Genomic DNA, 21,564 nt, shown 5'->3' with positions numbered 1-21,564 from the left:
GTGTTTCAGTAGCCTGTTTTCAATAGTTTTTACAACCCTATTGTCTTTATTTTTGCAATATAATTAACAGTTACATTTAATGAAACGATTTCTGCTTGTGTAGTGCATCAGTGCGTTCTGATGATACTGATCACACTTTTAAAAATACGGCACGAATACTGATAAGGTGATAATTTTGGTCACTATAACCGTGAGTTAAATTTTCATACTGTTACATCCCTAGTTGGGGTGCCTGTGGGCAGAAGGAGGGATGTTAAATCACGTTTGGCTTGAGTCCAGAGAGAGGCATTTGTCTGGATGTCACACACAAGGGAGACTGTGTCCTCAGTTTGTCTGCAACTAAGCCCCCTTGTGTTTTTACTGCATATCCTAGCTGTGGTTTATCAGAATATTGTGTGCGCTCACACAGGAATGCCCTGGTGAATTTAGGTTTGAGTAGTAATGTGTTTTAGTCCTAAAAGCCAAAATGTCAAAAGAATGTAGCTAGAGGCAAAGCAAATGGCCACAGAGACTGACTTTATCAAGTTATTGCTATGTGTAATATGAAATATTACAAGGAAAAATAAAAAGCCAATGTTTTTAATGAGAAATGTAGGCCTGTTTCTAGTTTAATAATCAATTTGTTAATAACTTGTCATTGAGTTGAGAAACTGCTGATTCCTAAACTTATTGGTTTTAGTTCTTGACATAAAAGACACCTGCTTCTCAAAGGTGTGGTATCGGGAAAGGCAGTGCAATCTTGACTGCATGCCAGTGGCCAGATAGACTCCCAATAGATTCAGCTTTAATGCACGGCCCAAATGGAGCGAGAGGGGGGGGGGAGTGAAAGAGAAAATAATTGCGCACAAAGCAACACATGATGCATAAAAACTCACTGCGCCCAATCATGTACAAACACTGACGGACGATAAAGTCCGACCCACTGACCGGACGTGAGCTGAGCCATAACTTTAGTGGAGACAGGCGCCCTTCTTTCTTTAGGCTAACTTTATTAGCCTTGGCCTGGCTGGTAACTGCTTTCTGTATTGAAAAATGGCCGGGAAATGTTGGGATAATGTTGCAATTATCAGGTGATTTGCAGCAAATATAAAACACCGACTGGTGTAGCTTCACTACCCATGGAAAAGCATGTGCATCTCTGTCAGCGGCAGTTGTGTACACTCACATCGCGATGTAGACAAAACAAGAATATTTTGCATCACTACCTGTGACACAAAACGCGTGAACATAGTCTGTATATTGACTTCTCGCACACGCAGAAAATAAATTCTGGAGGGCAAGTTTTGGAAACAAAAACATTTGGATGATGAAGTCATAAATTAAACCTAAGTAACAAACACAAACAGACTGACACAAGTCCTCCTTCCCACAGCATCAGCCACCTACTGCAGTTTCAGGCTGTGCCAAAGTAATAACTAATGCCAAATATCGCTGCAGATATGCAACCACACTTTGTCGTAGAGAATACCTAATAAGGCATGTGGTCAAAGTTCTTGAGACCTGCAACAATATGCCTTCACATGTGCATCTATTCAGTTCATTGTTCCTGCCATTTATAAACGTGTGCAGGCTGCAGGCCAGTTAGGAATTTTCAACATGTTAGTCTTATGATGGAACGGGAAAAAAAAGTAGTTTTAGCCGTTGTATGACAAACCTATCGAACCATGACCCCAAAACGGAGGTACTCATTAAACCATGAATTCTTATGTACATTTATACCCCTAATGGTCACATGCGAAGGCCGTTTTTTTCTTCTTTTTATCCCTTAGCTGGCTCCCTAATTGGCATTTGCCTGTGTTTTGTTCCGGAATGCTGGAGATCTGCGTGGGTTTTGAATTTAGAAGTGCACAGTTTCTAACCACTCTGGTTGTGTCTCTTCTAAAGGCACATTATCAGTTAGCATGAGCACAACCGTTCTGTAGTTATTTGTTCACACTTTAAGGAAATAATTGTAAAACTGATTTTGTGCAACTAACAGAAGTGTCTGATTCAATGGAAACAGAACTGTTGATTTCTATTTTTACCAGGGTGTATGCGTTTCATTGTCTTGTTTGTTTTTAGGAGCTGCTGGGTGTGCTTTGCCACAGACGAGGATGATCGCACAGCAGAGTGGGTGCGTCCGTGTCGCTGCCGGGGCTCAACCAAGTGGGTTCACCAGGCCTGCCTGCAGCGCTGGGTGGACGAGAAGCAACGGGGCAACAGCATTGCACGCGTGGCCTGCCCACAGTGCAACGCAGAATACCTCATCGTCTTTCCCAAACTGGGTGGGTTGCATCTCACACAGGATCAAACTAAGACTGGGGAGATGAGCGGGAAGCTTACAAATGAAGTAACATGGCCTTGGCACATGAGTTTTCTTTTAGGGCCATGATGCTTCATCACTACTGATCAGGGCGGGCGAGTGTCTGTTTTGCTGAGAAACTGCCTAAATGTTTCCAACTCATAATTCTGAGCAAATGTACATGTAAATAGACTGCTGAAGCGCCTCTTTGAGGGTGCCTGCAACTGTACCCAAAGCTCTGAGCAATTCAGTCTGTCTAGCCTGAGTGCATGTTTATTTAATCTGAAGCTTATGCTTCTGTTGTGATCTGGGTAAATATTTACTTTCAGCTTGACAAGGAACAGAAGGGCGCTTCTTGTTTTGTGGCTTAGCTCCTAGCTGATTGACCAGCAACATTTAGGAGAAGTGGCTGGCCCAATTATTCTGACACGTAAAATTGACAAGGGCTTCAATTGTTTCTAAACACCAGTTATGACTCATAAAGTGAACATACGCATACACTGTCATGTTCATTTGGTCAACACCTCCCTTCATACCTCATGTTTTTGCACAGCATTTTGCAGTGGCAGAAAAATATTCCAGGTATAGCAAAACAAAAAGTTTATCCCTTTTTAGGTTGAAGTTTTACAGCCAAATGCCAAACCCTGAGAAACCTATTGTTAATAGTGCACAGTTGCCACTAGATTACCCATCAGCCGCTTTGCCACTGCCAGTTCAACCTCAAAGAGAGAAGTTGCAATTTGAGGCAGTTGCAGGCCTCAAGACAATGTTAGTGTGGAGGGGGCCTGGCCCATATGGTAAAAAGGTTCATGTTTATTTATAGTGACCAATGCTGAGCTGTCAGTCACTTTAGTGCTACTGTATAAACAGACCGTTCAGTTTAGCTTCTTTATACACGTCCTCCCCCTCAGTAAATAACCGAGTCAATGTCTCTATCTTCCTCAGAGAGCTGATCTGTCCGGCCCATTGCTTTTTTTAATATTTAAAGTTGTGTTAATTGGCTCACAAGTCCCAACAGGTCTGTTAATTAGTGCTGTATTAACCCTTCCATGCAGAAAATAAAATAACATCCAGTAGAGTAATCAAACCGGCCCTGAGAACACACAACAGGTTTAAATGTGATAAGTAATAATTAAAATTTCCCATTTGTTGGCTCACAAAAATATCTTTGCATTACATTACAAAAACAAATGGCTCTGAAATAAGATGGGCGGTTGACGAGGTTCCATCAAACTCAGCTGGGAAATTGGAAAGACTAATAACATAGGGTTTGAGTGGAGATTTCTTCTTTTACGTTTCACAAATTCTTTTCAACTGATGTTACAGAAATAAGGTTTATAGGCTTTAGTGTAAGTCGGTTTGTAGTGTAGACAACATTGGGTGTCTATTATTTTGCGCGCCCGGTGTTTGTTGTAGTTAAAGAATAACTTTATACATTATATACAAATGTATAGCAAAGAGGGAAGCGCAAATGTAATGATACAGTAGTGAAGCCCGGTCTGACTTGTTGCCAAGCAACATGGTAAAATTAAATCAGTCTGCTGTAGTAGAACAAATGTCTCAGTCTGGGATACACTGGGTATTCATGTACCTTGTCCCACTGTGGATTAATTAATAACAGATTATAGTTCCGAAATCAAAGAACATTCAAGAGGCCTGAACAGTGTATCTTTTATTGTAAGTATTTTCTAGGTTAATACCAACTTTGAGCTAAATTTAATGCATTTTTTTTGGCTTATGTTTCCTTTTTATTAAAGATGAGAGAAAGGGAATGACATATAGCAAAGGGCTGCAGGTTTACTGGTGAGCTTACCAGTAGGGGGGCACAATTCAGAAAATGTCACGTTTTGTTCATTTTTAAACGCTCACCATTGGGCTGCACGATTATGGCCAAAATGATAATCACGATTAATTTGATCCAAATTTTGATCGCGATTATTCTCACGATTATTTGTGGATTTTAATCAGTCCACAAATGTTATCATCGCACGGGTCAAATGGCAGGTACACACGTCGTGTGGATGAAACGTCTGTATCTTCACTGCGCTGCATTTTTATTAACTATAATATTCTAGCCATGGGTCACACCTCTGGTCCAGGTCCAGCAGCTCCGTCTCACACGCTGTTACTCTACCAACTGAAGTTGGTTGCATTCAATAACTTCTTCTGTGTTCTTCGCCGTAGAGGCCGCGCTAGCAGTTACCCGCGGAAACACTGGTACAAATACAGGTTCGCCCCCTCATACTTAACAAAATAAAGCTGTGTTAATAACAATGAAAACTGTAGACAAATGTCAGAAGTGTGGACCGGCGGCCGCTGTGTGGCGGGGCGCGGAGAGTAAGATGAGAGAGCATAGAAAGATCCAACACAGGCACGGCTTTACAGACAAAATGGGTCGTATAACGCAAAATTAAATCCTATCCATATAAACAGCATTGCAGCGGATGCGAGGACATAAGCACCGGTGCGTTCTAGAGGAGCTAACAGTTAACAGACGTTACTAGCACCGGTCACTACCGTTGTCTGAAAAACAATACACACGGAACAAAATGTTGCGTTTACTGGTAAACCTCAAGACCGACGTATTACCGACTGCTATCTGTTGAGTTTTCCTCACGCTACTCTGGCCTCTGGGACTGTCTACATCTTGAAACTAAAATGCACGGGGTGCAGTGAACTACTCTGACTGGCTCAGGATCAGACGGTAGTAGCGGTAGATTGGCTTTGCAAAAAACCGGGAGCGTTCCATGAAATGACGCTTTAAAAAAATAATCGCTCGATCAAGCAAATTTGATCGTGGGATGTCAAAATTTGATTATTTGTGCAGCCCTAGCTCACCATTCAATAAAAAAAAAAATCCTTTTTTTGATTCAATGACGGTTCTCGATTTAAAAAATCACAGTATTATGGTAATATACACAGCATTACCAAACAAAAAATGAAAATATTAATCGATTTTTTTGAATCGGTAGAGCTAGAATTGATTCATGAATGTGATCCGATTTTTCTTTTTTTTGGGCACACTCCTATTAACCAGGCACCCCAAATGCGTATCTTAGTTGTGAGTGTTTATCTGATGAGCAGGTGGCACCTTGTACGGCAGCCTCGGCCACAGTGTATGAATGTGTGTGAATGGTGAATGTCTCCTGTAGATGTAGAAACGCTTTGAGACTAGAAAAGCGCTATATAAATACAGCACATGTATTAAGTGTTAGTCTCACGCACATGCTGTGGCAGTGAGAAACATGAACTGAGTCTTTTGAAGTCACAAGTTTAGACTCATTGCATCAGTGTTTTTTCAGTGTGCCACGTCGTTATTTTTAACCAGCTCTTTTTTTTTTTTTTAACCGGCCGGTGATGAGTTGTGGCCCAGAAGGTAAAATGTTTACCCTCAAGCTCATTTGTCATGTGTTAAAAACGGCAATCGAGCATCATGATGGATGGGCCAGTGGTTTATTTTGAAAGGGAACTTCATCTTTACTGTGGCTGATCTGCTGAGTGATGGCGCCCTTAGAGAATGATACAGCAGTCTTCTGCCACAGTAACAATTTATTTAGTTAGGGCTTGATCTAAGCAACCCGAGGCTTGTTACCTTTTTGTTTTAGCCGTGTGTAACTTTCGTTAGTTTTTCTTTTAGTTTAGATGAGACTGTGACTACGTTTAAACACAATATTCTGGTTTTTGCCCTTATTCTGAAAAGACGATATTTTTCGGTTGAGCTAGACATGGCTAATGAAAGTCATTTTTCTGTTAAAATATTCCCATTTTCATGTAGCAATGCAAAATAAGATTTTATTTTTTTCAAAGTTTACCAGTGGTGGGGGACTTGTTGGACAGTGCAAACACAGCGTCCCTCTTTCATTTCTTCAACCAGCTTCTTGAAAAGGTCGTCTTTGCAGTGTGTGGGTATATCCAAAAACCTGTTGAAAGCCTCGGGATATCCCACATGCCTTAATCGCAAAATGCTATATCCGGAAAAAGGCCTTATTTGCAATATCCAACCGGAAAATGCTTTTTACATGACCTGTATCCAATTCCGAATATTGTCATTTTCTGAATAATACTGGAACATTGGTGTGCATGTAAACGTAATGTGTGGGGATCTGTTGGGAAGAGACTACATTAGGGAGAAAACTCAGTTTTGCTTTTTTAAGTGGGAAGTGTCTAGTAAGGTTCAGACGGTCCCTTGGGAAAACAGGAGGTCTAATCATAGCACTAGGAGTCAATCCAAATTGTGCTAAAAGCGCCTAATGCTGCTTTTGCTGAGGGACTGAAAGAACTCCTTGGATAGGGGCAGAGGTGACCCTGTTGCTGTGACTCATTACTTCAGTGATTGGTTGACAGGTAATGTCTGCGTGATTGTGAAATTAAATATTCATGGATACTCATGAGCGTGAGGAACAAATTATGTAGAAAGATTTTTAAAAAAAAGAGGCGTAGACTGTGATATTACTTCCAGTAAAACACTGTTGTCCTAACTCTGCATTCAGCTTGACTTTTACCAGATAACTGTCAAAGGGGGGGGGGGTCTGAAAAGCAGTTTTGGCATAATAAAATATTCCGACAGATGGCTGAGTGCATCAGTGCTGCAAACCACATGTGCCCAGTGTCAATGTCGTGCAGAGTTGCGCAAATGATCTCTTATTGGATTGTTTTGATTTGTTGGTGAGCTGATTGCATCTCTAACTTGTTAACCATCAAAATGTTTTTAAAATGTCGTTATCTTATTTTTCCCATAACACATGTGTTTCAAGCCACAGTGCTTACAGCAGCTGTGGCTTTGTGACTCACTCCTTGATCAAAAACATAGGACTGACCTAAAGGAGTTTTAGCCTGCTAGAAATAAAAAGCTACCCATTGCCATCCATTACAGGGGTGATAGAAGAGTACGCGGGTTGGAAGTGGATTAAATAGCTGTTTGGTGTTGATTTCAACGTCTAACCCAGCAGTACCCACACCCTGTTTAAATACTTTCATCATAGACAAACCTGTTTTGCTGCCCAATGTCAAAGCAACTAATGGCAACCTGCTGTGGTAACCAACCATCTTTCAAAATATTTTCCATTTTTATTCTACTACTTAAACCTGATTATTCTATTACTTAAACCAAAACTACTGGATTTCTAGCCACTACTTTTTGTTAAATGTATCCGGACAGGAAGGAGAGGCGCGTCATCCACAGGGGATACTTTTTTTTTCTATTTTTCTTTTTTTCTGATCCCATTACCAAGTGTCAAAGGCAAGGGAGTTGTGCAGAGATGCTGGATCTGTCTGTGTCTAGGATAGGGGACTGGAAGTGAAATTGGGTCACGGGAGGAGCTGACGAAGCCGCTCATCAAAGGCTGACGGAGCGGAGATGAGTAGTGTTACGCCGGCTGATGAATCCGTGAAATCACAGCTGTCCTCCAGTGTTTCCCTGTGACTTAAACGTCACATTACGCGTCATCAGATCTCTGGTCTGTGATGGTGACGTTTCTAGAGGAACAGGGACAGGATGTGCCTTAGACCTGAGCCTTTCCAGCAGAGTGCCACATGCAAAAGTTGCAAGCTGATTTACATTATGTCAGCCTCGTGTCAAGCTGCATTTGCAAATTACTTGGGTTTGTTACTTGGATTACCAAGGGTTTTACCACATTGTGGCTGTTTTTGGTATTTAATATTTATTCTAATTTCCTTTTACATGCTGATATTATTAAGTACATCTTCCAGCAATCCAACGTATTCTGCATTCAGTGGTCAGGTAGACAGGTGGACACTTGAAAGGCTTTACTATATAAGGTTTCAGATGAATAATATGACTTATACCAATAAATGCAGAAGAGCACAATTCTCCACCTCTTAGCTGAGATTGTTTTTGTGCGGTCTTGAGTTCCAATCTCTAGCTCTGGGCGTTGGTGCACTTCAAAGTGAGCAGGAGACGTGACATTGTCTTTTTTTGCTGCATCATTGCTGCAGTAGTCTTTTATTTTCTTCTCGTTTATTGAAGTTACATAAACACTATTCTACCTTATAGTTGTATTTGCTTGTTGTACAGACTGCAAATTACTCCATGTGTATTGTGTTTAATTAAAACCCTTTTAATCTCAGTTAATTTTTTTTAAAATGTATAATTTTAGTAGCCTGGCTTCACAAGCAGTGGTATATGCAGCGGCAGCTTTAATTGGTTCCAGAATATTAACAACTTCACAGTTTGAGACCACTAGCATGACAGCGTTATATCTGGCTGATGGAGGTTAAGCTGAGGACCGGTAGAGCCGGGGATCACTGTTGGTAAACTGCCACAGTAGTTATTTTCTCAGGGTTGCTGCTGAGGGCAGCTGATTTCCACAGACTTGACGGGCGTTACGCATGTTTTGCTCCCAGGGTGGGACCCTCGCCTGCTGCCAGATCTAGTGGGGGTTGGTTTGAAGCCATAGATTAACCCAGGTTTTTATTATTTTCACTGGCTTTTTGCACAGGAGATGGCAACACACAGAGTAGGGTAGGTATAAGCTGTCCTGGCCCCATTCCCATCAGCACCTGCTGCAGAGCCAAAGCCAGCCGGTAATGTTAATTTTGCTGGCCATATAACTCCTGAGGACGGCGTGTCCTTGCTGCTCCTTCTTCTTAGAGAGTAAACAAGCCAGCTGGAGAAGTGTGCCTGCATGCTTCACTCCCCCCTCCCCCCCCCCTCCTCACATTTTAATTATCTTAATTATGGAATCTGCTGCCAGTGACTGAAATGAATTGCGCTGCTCTCCATGCTGCCAGCAGCCATTAAGGGGCGACCCAGTTCCCTCAGCCCTGCGATGGCGTAATGCTTAGGCAGGGAGAAAAACGGAAGAGATTCCAACGCTGTCATCAAAATGTCATATTAGTGCTCTCAAGCAATGCAAGATCAATCAGTCAGCACACACAGGTGCAATAAAAAAAATAGCTTTTGAAAGCATCAAAAGGCTGGCAGTGGACGAGAGAGCGCTTCTGTGTTTATGACTACTTTAGAAATGAGAGTGTGATATTTCCGTTGCGTGTTAAGTAGCTTTAAAAGTGCCAAATGCTTTTTGCTTGCTTTGGGCTCCTTCCTCAACAAGTGGCCAGGAGCCTTGCTGTCTAAAGAGAGAGTCCTTAAAATACTGCACAGAACTGCACTCAAAACTTTTAGAGTGAATATACTCTGCTGCAGAAATAGGTGTACAGCTAACAGTGACTGAATTGTATACTTCAACTTGTGGCAAGCACTTATGGGTAACAGCCTTACGGTGGCCTGGCTGTGCAAACAGCTGGATGAAGTCTGTCTTATGTCCTAACTGTAAAAAACCCTAACCCCCAAATATTGGGTTATTTTAGAAAGCTGCGGCTCTTTTTACACTTGGTGTGTAGTCTAGTGTAAATTATGCATTTACAGTTTTGGTCTTGTCTCTCTGATTTCCTCTGCAGGCTCATGAAGACGTATCTGCTTAGGTGTTTGCATTCAATCAGTCTTTAAATGACAACTTGGAGATGGCAGCTCTAGCACTAATCCCCTGCCAACAGCCTGTAACCAACAGTCACCCTTAACTTCAAGTGATGGAAGCTCTTTGTTCTCAAAGTTTGATCAATTTTTTTTTCTTTCTTCTTCTTACTTTACACCAGTCCTGTAGCTTAAAAAAATGAGATAATACGTTTATCCATCTGCTGCTGACATGGCCAGAAAGAAGTATTCTTGAACAGAGTCTTGCTTTCATAAGTACCACTGACTAAGCCCTATTTTTTTTTTTTAAACATCACTCCATGCTTTATTTCCCAATTAATAGCATTGAGTTATTAGTGCTGTCAAACGATTAAGATATTTGAGCTTGAATAATCACCTTAATATCATAGTTAACTCGCAGTTAAAATGCTCTAAGCAATGTCACATGTGTTTTTAGACTACACCATTTGTTGTCACAGCAAACATGTCATCACTATCTGCTAGCGGCCTGTCCTCAGAACACACTTTAAAAAAAAAGCAAGAAAAAAAACGTGGTCTCGGTAGACAGCCCAGGCCCCAAATTGTGCCCACCTTTACCACGAAGCACACAGTGCTCCAGCATTCCAGCCAATAACAGACAAAAAGGATTTGGGGGTGGGGGGTTCGTACTTGGAAGCACAGAAGGGAGAAGACGGGATGAGGAGGGAGGGAAAATTAAAATACTGTACTTTGAACATCCACAAGAAGTTACCTCACCCAGCATCAATTAAACACCTTTAATTCCACATTTATCTATTTTAAATGTCCCTTGATTTCTTTGTGTCCCTTTATTTATTTTTACATTTAAATGCTCTTATCAACATGGAAAAGTGAATCGGCTTACTTGTGCAGATTTTTTAAAATTTTGTTTTTTATTGAAAACAGCATTGCCTATATACAGCATATAGCCTACTATCACTTGGAGCAAATGATCTCACACACAATGTAACACTGTCCATCAATAAAAGGGTGACGAAAAAAAAACTACAAAGTCTGCTAGGCCAAAAAGAATGTGAATCTTGCGATAAAAGAAAAGAATTGCCGCCGCTAAAATGGGTTTGCGTTAACACTGTTAATAGCAAGTAACTAACAGCAGATAGATATACTGTATACACACAATGTTCATGTAATTTAATTTATTTGGAAACCTTTTTCTTCACATTCATGAGGCTGTTGTGAAAGCAATCCTGAGCGGAGTGTACTGAATGGTTTAGTGTTGCAGGGTTTCCATACCATGTACATATTCCATCTTACCTTTAGTATAATCCTAGAAGTTAGCTCTACACTGCAATACTAGAACATAGCTCTTTATAAAAACACAAAGCTGGAGCAAACATTTTAGCCAACCCATGGAACTACACAGCTAGCTATAGCTAGCTATATATCAAATCTGCCACTGACACTTCAGTCATTTCAGCTGATACCGTTAAGGGAGCCTGCTTTTGTCTATCATTGTGTGAAATCAAGGACTCATTGATGCAAAAATGTATTTAAAGTTGTAAATCAGCCACGTTATCATTGTACACTGCACATTTACCATGCAAGAACAGAAAGCTTGAAAAATAACAGTAACTAAGGCTTAGGTACTGGCAAAGTCTACTGTGAAATACTCTACATTGGCATAAATATGTTGTGTAGGTCAACATTAATTACAGAACGGTTTTTTTGTGAAGAATACTTTTTTAGGGCCTTTAAATCTTATCCTGCAGCTTAGTTTAGAGTTGCACTGTGACCCATAGCGGCTCTGTGCTGTCCTCACCCCACTCTGCTCCCTCTGACTCCTGGGCTGGTTATTAATAGGCTGTGGATGGGTCTGTCTGTCTGAGTGAGGAAATCAGGTTGCCTTCCTGTAAATATTGCATGATTTCCCCCGAGTCGGCCTGGAATGCCAGAGAGGAAGATGCAGCAGAGCATTTTCTCAAGTTTTATTTTTTAGGTCTTGCCCCTTCAAGTGCTCTGAAGACATGTTTGGACTTTAGATTAATCCTTATGTTTATCCAGATTCATCCTAGCTATTTTATTCCAGGAAGAACCTGGCTGAGATGCTCCTCCCAGTGAGTCAGTAAACATGCAGTTACAAGGTGTGTGCCATACCTGACATGCTTCAAAGTCTTTTCTTTAACTTTCACATGACTGCATTGTTGTCATTTTTCCGTTGCACGGGAAGGCTGTCGCCAAAAGGAAGCTCACTCTTTGACATCATGTGGTCATGTTCAATAAGTGTGAAAAGAGTGTCTTCAGCTCTTTACGGGAAGCTCAACTTTTTTTGGGAAAGGTCAGCAATGACTGGTGCCTTTTTCTGTTGATGAATTAGACGCATGTGTCGAGTTTGGATGTGTCTGTAGTTCCAGTGGTTGTTTTGTTTTTTATTTTTTACCTGCAGGAGTCTCATGACCCCTGCTGTAAACTCACACACTGTTCACTGGCACTGTTACACAAATGTGTTTGACTTTTTGCCAGTGACGGGATGTTTGTGTGGATTTACATTAATCTTTTTGCACGGATTCACTGGGATTAGACTAATAAAACTGAATTAAAACAGCAGAGTTTATTTCACCATATTTCTGATAAAATACAACATAGTTTTTAGTTTTAGCCACACGTTTTAGACCTTGTAATAATAAAACGGACTGCTATGGTAAAATGGCAAACTGAGACTGAATACTACATGTTTCGGGTTATGTGCAGAGAAAGGGCCCAAAGGTAGCTCTTTATGACAAATGTCACAGGGCTAGACATCTAAACCAGTTCGCAAACTGTATTATACAATACATGTGTAGGGCAGGGGGTGTGAGTCATGGGCCAGCATAGCAGTCAGTTTAGCCAGGACCCTTGTCTCTCCCACGTACCTCACTGAGTCCAGAGGACGGCCCAGGACAGAGCTGGAGCTCTTGATGGACTTGTCCAACTTTCTGTCCCTCTCAGTGATGCTGCTGCTCCAGCAGAACACAGCCTGGAGGACCACTTAGTCATAGAAGGTCTTTAGGAGGGGCCCTGTCACTCAAAAGCACCTCCAGTCACTTCAGGAAGTACAGCCTGCTCTGACCCCTCTTGTACAGAATAGATAGATGGTATTTTATATCTTTAAACATTTTTTAAAAGTCCAGACAAAAGTCCAGTATAGGGCTGTACAATATACTTTTTTTTGTTTGTTTTAAATCGTCATTGCTATCAACTGGTCCACTAAACACATTCTGAAAGGATGTGACATATTGCTTTAGAGATTTTTTTGATCTGTGATAGTTGAAAAAAAAAAACGGCAGCACAAAGGCAGAACTGAGTACACTTTAACATCTGTTAATTGCAAGTACTACTGTTAGCTCGATATTCAACGTTATTGCATATTTTCACCATATCGTACAGCCTGAGTCCAGTATCAGTCGGGCAGCAGACTGTTGTAAGAAGAACGTCAAAATAAAAGTGGCCAGTGTACGAGTTGGACTCACTCTGAGCTCTTTTCCTCTTCCAGGCCCCGTGGTTTACGTGCTGGACCTGGCTGACCGGCTCATCTCTAAAGCCGGCCCCTTCGCCGCCGCTGGCATCATGGTGGGCTCCATCTACTGGACTGCAGTCACCTACGGCGCGGTCACTGTCATGCAGGTGAGACCAATGATCCCGCCCCCCCTCCCCCCCAAGGTTCTGGGTTATAATAGGTCCGGTCAGTCGAGTTAACGCCACGTCTTTGGCTGAACCTTTGGGCTGCCATATTAAATCATAGTGTGCTCAAAAGCAGTTCTTCAAGTCATGCATGCATTTCTATTTGGACATTATTTTTGCAAAACTACAAATAATGTGCACATGGTTAGGTGCCAGTTAAGTCACAACAGGCTTTGTTTCCAAATTACAACTAAAAGTCAACTAATTTCACTGCTCTGCTGTAGTCTTCCATCCTGACCGTCCCCTCTGCTCTCCAGGTGGTGGGCCATAAGGAAGGCCTGGACGTTATGGAGCGGGCCGACCCTCTGTTCCTGCTCATTGGCCTGCCCACCATCCCCGTCATGCTAATCCTCGGCAAGATGATCCGCTGGGAGGACTACGTCCTGCGTCTGTGGAGGAAGTACTCCAACAAACTGCAGATCCTCAACAGCATCTTCCCAAGTCAGGAGACACACGTGCACACACTCACTTGAACAAGTCTTTATTCTTTACTATCAGCAGTGTAGACCTTTGAACTGGATCTGGCAGTCGTGTGAGGCCGCAGCTAGAGCACAGTCTCCACTGCTGGAGAAAACTTACGTAGTTTCTTTCACAATTTGAAAGGATGATAAATCTATTTAAGAACCAGAGGTAGTTTCAAAATGGATCCAAACATCACAATTGCCACAACGTCCTGATGATACAAAACAAGTTTCAAACACTGGAGAGTCAATTAGCAGCACTTGTTTGTGATGAACAGGTGTGTCTTATTCACTTCGCGACATCATAAACCGTAACTTGTGCACATCATCACCAAACCAGTTACTGTCGCTGGTTAACACTCATTTTATTAGAGCTAAACCGGCAGTACCATCAGATCTCGGGCGCTTCAACTGACCCCTTTCTTCTTTTTAGATGAGCTACAAATGCATGTTTTCAAATGGCTCCCCGCTGCTTTCCGTGCGTGTCTGCAGGGATCGGCTGCCCAGTTCCTCGCATCCCGGCAGAGGCCAGCCCCTTGGCAGACCACGTGTCGGCCACGCGGATCCTGTGCGGCGCCCTGGTCTTCCCCACCATCGCCACCATTGTGGGAAAGCTCATGTTCAGCAGCGTCAACTCCAACCTGCAGAGGACCATCCTGGTGGGTACAATCCCAAACTCATAATTTGCCCGATCCAGGAAATGATTAATACTTATCAAGCGAACTTCAGAGTCTCTAGCCCTCTCTGTTGCTGTTTATAGATGGATGATTGATAATAATTCATGAATTTCAGTAATTCTGTAGGTGTGCTACATGTTTCCCTTGCTTTCCCTCTTTAGATTTTAAGGGAGCGCGCCACCAAAGCTAGTTAATTAATGATTCCAGTTCAGCCAGTGTTAACTGAGCAAAATGTGAGCCGTTGGTACATAAGAGGAACCCCAGCGCCTCGCTCTCCTGGCGGTGAGGACAGAGCGGTAACCAGAGGATCTCATGTGATACCTCTGAACACTCTGTGCTTATCTGCTGAGCTCTGAGGGACGGAGCTCACCAAACCAGTTCAAACAGAGTTCAAAACACATTGGTTGGAACCACATTAGGGCTGCACAATTATGGCGAAAATGATAATCAGGATTGTTTTGATCAATATTGAGATAACAATTATCACGATTATTTATTGATTTTGCCCACATCATACCATATACAGCTGTAACACATGTTTACATGAAACTGATCTGAAATACAAAGCCTAGTATGTATTAAAAGTGATCTCTGAGAAAGTTCCTTCACTTGATTTCAACAACAGTAACTGACTGATTGAAAGAGACAGGGAGGGGGGGTGCCTATGCTACACAGAGTGACAGCTGACTCATTGTGAATAAGTCCAGCACAGGTCGAATGGTGGGTCACCAAAATTACACATGTGGTGTGTATGAAATGTCTGTATAGTCACTGAGCTGCAACTATGATATTCTGGCCATGGGTCCCATCTATCGCCCAGGTCCAGCTAACGGACACTATCACCCTAGAGCCCTGTGAGCTAACGGACACTATCACCCTAGAGCCCTGTGAGCTAACGGACACTAACTAGCACCCTAGAGCCCTGTGAGCTAACGGACACTAACTAGCACCCTAGAGCCCTGTGAGCTAACGGACACTAACTGATACTGGTCACTGCTGTTGTCTGAAAAACAACACAGACGGGACAAAATGTTGCGTTAACTGGTAAACCTTAAGGCCAACGTATGAACGATCTGTTGTGGAATTTTCCTCACGTTACTCTACATATGGGAGCGAACACTTTCTGTTGACTAACACGCTTATTTCAACTCGCAAAGTAACTTTACGTTTGGTAACTGCAGTACTAGTTGTATTTTACGAGTGGAGGAATAAATCATTGCACTGTAATGTTGAGAACGTCACAGCAGCACTATGTTGGACTGCTTACAGCTGCAACAACCTTCCAAAAAATGTATTACTTTTTTCCAAAAGAAAACATGAGAATCATCAGTTGATGTTGCCAGGTTTTTGCTTAGCAGCAAACATTTAAGTAATCCCCAAGAAAATGTCTGAGTCACCATAGCCGACTGAGAGAAAAAGATGGTGGTAGGCTTCTGGCCCACTGGTGAAAAGCCATAACCTTGTTGCAGTATATTTAACAATTTGGTTACTTTGGTGTTGTACTTCTTCATTTCTTCACCTCCTTAGAAATGTCTGCCCTTTTTAAATAAAGGGTTGTAGCTCGGTATTAAGACAAACAGAAATGAACCTTTAAAATCAATTTTTTGACAATTTGTCAGAACAGTAACCTAACCACTGCTAACGTTCTCATTTTGGAGGAAGAAACCATGTCACTAAACATCAGTGTTAAATGAAAATAAGCCCCTAAGAAGCCCCTTTTTAAACACACTTAATGTATTGTTTTACATTTCCTACAGGGAGGCATTGCCTTTGTGGCCATCAAAGGGGCGTTTAAGGTGTACTTCAAGCAGCAGCAGTACCTGAGGCAAGCCCACCGCAAGATCCTGGACTTCCCTGAGCAGGAGGAAGCATGAGGAGGCTGCACCGTCCAGATAGAGGACAGCCGGTCCAGCCACACAGGATTCGGACTGTCAGACTCTGAACAGGAAGTGTCGGTGAAACCGACTCAGGATCAGCGTCAGCCTCCCTACGCCTCAACCCTTCTGGAGTGATTGATTGCACAGCCGCTGACATCCATGGAAGGATCCCCATCGCCGCCGCCACTACACACTGTTTTTAAACTTGACGCTTTCATAAAGTGAAGACGGATAACACTTGTGGACACAGACTGGAGCATGTTGGCAGTCAGTGTGCAGTTATAGACACACATCGGATCAAAGGTGTTGTGCTGTGTGACTTTTTTGGTGGATTTGCTTCCACAACCACGTAACTAACACTTATTGTAAATGTACTATATTTTAAAGATTAAAAACGCGGGCCATGTGTAATTTAGAAAGTTTTATATTAATAAATGATTGTTTTATAATTATTTCAAAGATTTGAAAAGTCCCCTTTGCCTATGTTTGGGGTTTGTATTAAATGAAACTGTTCAGTGTGGTGTAGAATGTATTAATGACAAAACAATAAATGTGTAAATCCTGATGCATTGCAGTAACCACAACCTCGGAAGCATTGAGAGAAAACATGTCTTAATGCTGCTCTAAAGAGAGAAACCATACCCACCGACCACAAAGGAACTTTTAGACCCAGCACTATTTGAGGGGTGTTTGTTTTTGTTCACAGGCCTTGGCAGCGTTTGTTGGCTGTTTTTATCTCAATTTAACAAAATGCTTGTATGTGATGTGTCCTAAAGCCACAGCACTTGGTCAAGCCTGTTGCCAAGAAACTGTTTACCAGATGGGTGGACGGATAAGATGGATGCTTTTGGTCTTCTGAGCTTTTTGCAGAGACGGGATATTGGACTGAAAAGCTTCGGGAGACTCAGTCAATCCAGGACTTTGTTCTGGAATGTGACACTTCTCAGTGTGGATTTTTTTTATTTAAGCTACAACTCCACTTTATTTCCCCCAACATGTGATGATAGGACTGCTGTATTGAGTGGTTATGAGGTAATTACCATGCAGACGTAAGGGAAGCTTGGACACCGGTCATTGCAAATGAGTCACCGGGGTGGCTGACATCTTTGGCAGGACTTGTGGTAAATTGAAGGGTCAGGTAAACCAAATGACAAAAGCCATATCTTCTCACAACTGGTGATATCTAGCTTTGCAGATGGCTTTGGATTCACTTGCCCAGGTTTTTTTTATTTTTTTTATTCTGCCTATACATCTTTATTTTAACTTATTTTTGAAATGTTTGTAACCCTTTCTTCAGAAACAAACCTTTAAGGAACAGTAAAAAGTAATGGCATTTCTTAAGATACATTGCTGTTTAATTAAATACTGTTCCTCAAAGATAAGTATCAGCGGGTTGTCATGGAAATCTAAACCTGGACAAATAAAACCATATACTCTCTGCATTAGGTATGTGAGAAAATAAGGCTTTTTGAAAGTTAATAAAAAGTGCTATAAGATAGTAAATGGGGGTTGTTTTTTTTCATTGGGAGCATGCGTTTTAAATGAGCCAGGAGACAGAACAGGACTTCCTGAGACTGAAAAGGCATGTGTAACCAACCTCTTGAAATATTTAACTTGCACATACACTGTAGCTGTGCCTACTTTAAAGCTTCCCCTGTAGATTCACTGTCAAGTTTGAAATCTGCCAAAAAAAAGTGCAAAGTTCAGTTGTACAGATGTGTCCAAGTTTTGAGTTCTATGGTATCAGTTCTGTGAATAAATGTATTTTTCCAAACATTGACGTGCATGTGTTGCGCTTGGGAGGGAAATGCTGAATTCAAATAAACACACGGTTCCATTCAGTAGTTTATTAATTAGAAACACACACAGGAGACAAAAAGAACAAACTTAAAGTCAGCACCCACGTATCACTAGCCAATCAGTCTTGTGTTGCCAAAGACATTAGAAATTAAAATATGCTTTGGATTTTCTAAATGTAAAATAATCAAAGTAACAGTGCACAGCCCACCTTTCTGATATGTAATGTTGCCAGTTTCCTCTGAACACTGAAAACAGCTTAGTCACCATCCCCAGGTACCGTCAAGCTATTGGCTGTGGGACTTAAACCAATATGCCTCAAGTACAGTTGTGTTAAATAATAGCAGTCCAACATCACTAACCTCAAATCCTTTATTTTGGGAGTGATATTTCTACATGTAGAGTCATAGAAAACTAACAATCATGACTACATGCTGCTCATTCGGTGTACTTGAAATCTTGACTTGTCAAAATAATGTGTTCAGTTAGTGAGGGGATTGATTCTGTGAAGATCAATCATAACCCAATATTTAAGGAAGCAAGTGTTCATGCTGGTTATCGTGCATTTCCCACTGAAATACTCCGGAAAATGGGTTGTTCCAGACATTGCTCTGAGGAACATCAGACTTTGATTAAAAAAAGTTGATTGGAGAGGGGGAAAACATGAAGTGCAGAAAATTATAGGCTGCTCAGCCAAAAGAATTTCAAATGCCTGAACGACATGGGAAAAAACAATCATCTACCATTTGAATGGATGGAAGAATAGCCCAAATGGCAAAGGCTCAACCAATGATCCGCTCCAGGAAACACAAAGAAGACTTAAGTTACCTGTGAGTACTGTTAGGATCAGAAGAAGACTACGTGAAGCAAAGCTATCAGAACAGGTGCCAGAAGTTGGTCCACTCCATGCAACACAGATGGGGAGCAGTTCTCAGAAACCAGATAGTAGTGCACGGACTCAGAGTAAAGCAAAGCTTTGAGACATTTTTCAGTTGATACAGTAAATGTTGAGTTTGTAATGAAAAATGCAAATACTATTTGCTAATACTAGGAGCCTTATACTGCTTTTTCTTCACCTTCTGTAAAGGTAGAACACAAACTTGATCAATGTTTTGATTTGGGATTGAATGGGCAAAGTTTTATGGACTATATATATTATATGTAATTAAAGGATCTAAGGATTTTAAGCATTATTTACTATTTTAAAAACACACTGCTATTATTCTGAACACAACTGTGTGCTGCTGCTGGTGGTTGTCTTTTGGTTTCCAACCGCAAAAGGCAATACTGCCTTCAACTTTACTTGGTTAATTGTTTTGATCAGGTTGAGACATAGCAAAAAGCTGAAAAATCATACAGGTGCTCCCTTACAACTTTCTTTCTCTTTCTTTAAAACTGCAGCATCGCATGAGCTCGGCCTGAGAACAGGAACGGTGGGAAAGGAGTGGAATAATTAAATTATAAATGTGATTTTTGGCTCTTTAAACAGAGTGGTTGACACAGCAAAGCTGGTTAGCACCTGAGAGAGCAGGTCGTGCTCGCGAGGCCCTGACATCACAATCCATGCGCCAGCGCCACTCGGAACGGACACAGTCCTCTTGGCGCTTCAGGCTGGATTCTGGCCTCAGCGCGGGTCTGGCTGCTGGAGCTGCTCAGCAGTGCGGAGACATCTCCTCGCTGTCTCACACCGTTCCCTGTCCACATCATTAGCTTTATTGCTTACTGAGAGAAGTGCATATTCAGAAAAAAATAAATAAAAATTAGACTGGAGATTTTCTTTAATCCCCTTTAGACACCAACGTGAAATGTTTCCATTTAGAAAAAAAAGGCTAGCTGCTATGTTGTTTTTACCACTCTGCAGTAAGAGCCAGAGCACGGTCTAGCAATTTCGATGGGGTTTAATCCTCCAGGAGTGTGCCCCGGGTCAGACCAGGAGCAGCCAGATACCGTACCAACTATCGGATGCCCTCGACCGGAAAGGCACAAGCCGCAGAAAGTCTCACATGCAGACAAGAATAATGACTCTCTGTGGAGCTTAGAAAAAGAACATGGGGAAGACCAATAAGGATGTGAACAAAGTACTGATGTACTAATGACAGACTGATAAAATGTTTTTATTTGTTATCAATTGCTAGTAAAACTGTTAAAAAAAACAGCATAGAGGTACCCCTGAGGTGTCTGAATTACTTACTACTGTAAAATGCATTGAACATTTCTTTTTTTTTTTAAAGCGGCTCCTTAAAAGGGTCTTAACATTTTACCAGTTTACAAATAACATTTTAAAACCAGCGAGGATTAAAACCAAAATTTTAAAATAAAATACTCTAAAAACCGGTATCAATTTGAATTAAAGGAAAGAGTATTTTGTTCTGTTTAACATTTGCAGGAGAGTCGAGGTGCCTCAGAGATACATGGCAGACATACCAGTCCAACAAAAAAAAAAAGATGAGACCTTCATGGAGCTGCTGATTTTACTTCTACAAGCCCCAGTTCATCACAAAAACAGCTATCCATCCTCAAAGCAGCATTTCTGAATTATTGAAATAAAACGCCTCCTCCTGTGAAGCTTCTGCAGCATACTTGAACTTGTTTAAAAAGGGAACTGGCCCTCATTTTTTCTTTTTTTTTTTCTTTTTAAGGTTGTTTCTATTTCGTCTACAACAACCTCCACAGTACTGTGATGTGTGTGAGTGTTGCTTCTCCTTTAAGAGACTTATAACATGACGTGAGTCTGGTGTGAACTCTATCCTTATCATGGCTACGTCGACAACCACGGCTAACTTTGTGATTCAAAAACACACATTTGTTTCAAAGCTTCTCTTCTAGTGGCTCCAGTTTGCCACACCTGCGCGCGCACACACACACACACACCTGGACACACACACACGGATGGAAGTCTTCCTGACGAGGGGAGAGGGGGAGTGTAGGTGGAATACGGAGTGGGTTCTCTGGCCGTCGCCCCACCCGCCGACTCCGTGTCGCTGCGTGTCGACCTGCCGGCCTCCTCGCTCACAGTTTGGCAGCCATGAAGTTGATGTGAGGCTTGACCAGGGGGAAGAGAGGCAGGCTCCTCTTGAACTCCGTCATGTCCTGAACCAGCGTGGGCTGTTGGGAGAAGAAACAGTTGGCCGGTCAGAGGGGCATTCCCGCTGATGTCTGCCGTCTTTTCCTCGGTCTGTTTCTTCAAGCCTTAAACTGCATTTGGTGCCGATAGCCAAAAGGAGCAACACACAGAACGTTTCCAAGGTAACCAGTAAAGGGAAACCAACACGGTTAGTACTATAACTTAGCAGAAGGGCCAATGATGTCAGTGGGCTTCTATCAGCAACAGCAAAACCTTTTTCCT

The 21,564-nt window shown here is 41.9% G+C and overlaps 2 protein-coding genes across 4 annotated transcripts in view; one reads left to right on the top strand and one right to left on the bottom strand.

Moving 5' to 3' along the window:
- The window catches only part of march5 (membrane-associated ring finger (C3HC4) 5), a 31,805-nt gene extending 10,715 nt beyond the window's left edge, over nucleotides 1–21,090 (top strand). Inside the window, exons 2-7 of one of the 2 annotated variants that reach the window (XM_034899290.1) lie at nucleotides 2,062–2,264; nucleotides 13,219–13,349; nucleotides 13,664–13,847; nucleotides 14,360–14,526; nucleotides 16,302–16,455; nucleotides 21,073–21,090. In XM_034899290.1, the coding sequence (XP_034755181.1) occupies nucleotides 2,062–2,264; nucleotides 13,219–13,349; nucleotides 13,664–13,847; nucleotides 14,360–14,526; nucleotides 16,302–16,418 (802 nt within the window). In that variant the 3' untranslated portion in view covers nucleotides 16,419–16,455; nucleotides 21,073–21,090. Of the gene's footprint in view, nucleotides 1–2,061; nucleotides 2,265–13,218; nucleotides 13,350–13,663; nucleotides 13,848–14,359; nucleotides 14,527–16,301; nucleotides 16,976–21,072 lie in introns of those variants that run through there. The other variant, XM_034899289.1, reaches the window with a different exon arrangement.
- The window catches only part of ide (insulin-degrading enzyme), a 32,917-nt gene continuing 31,420 nt past the window's right edge, over nucleotides 20,068–21,564 (bottom strand). For both annotated transcript variants that reach the window (XM_034899233.1, XM_034899234.1), the window contains exon 25: nucleotides 20,068–21,323. In XM_034899233.1, the coding sequence (XP_034755124.1) occupies nucleotides 21,228–21,323 (96 nt within the window). In that variant the 3' untranslated portion in view covers nucleotides 20,068–21,227. The remainder of the gene's footprint in view (nucleotides 21,324–21,564) is intronic.

Source organism: Etheostoma cragini, chromosome 17, assembly GCF_013103735.1.
Source record: "Etheostoma cragini isolate CJK2018 chromosome 17, CSU_Ecrag_1.0, whole genome shotgun sequence".
NCBI lineage: Eukaryota > Metazoa > Chordata > Actinopteri > Perciformes > Percidae > Etheostoma > Etheostoma cragini.
The sequence above is the reverse complement of the archived record's forward strand: the minus strand, read 5'-3'. Positions and strand labels throughout refer to the sequence as shown.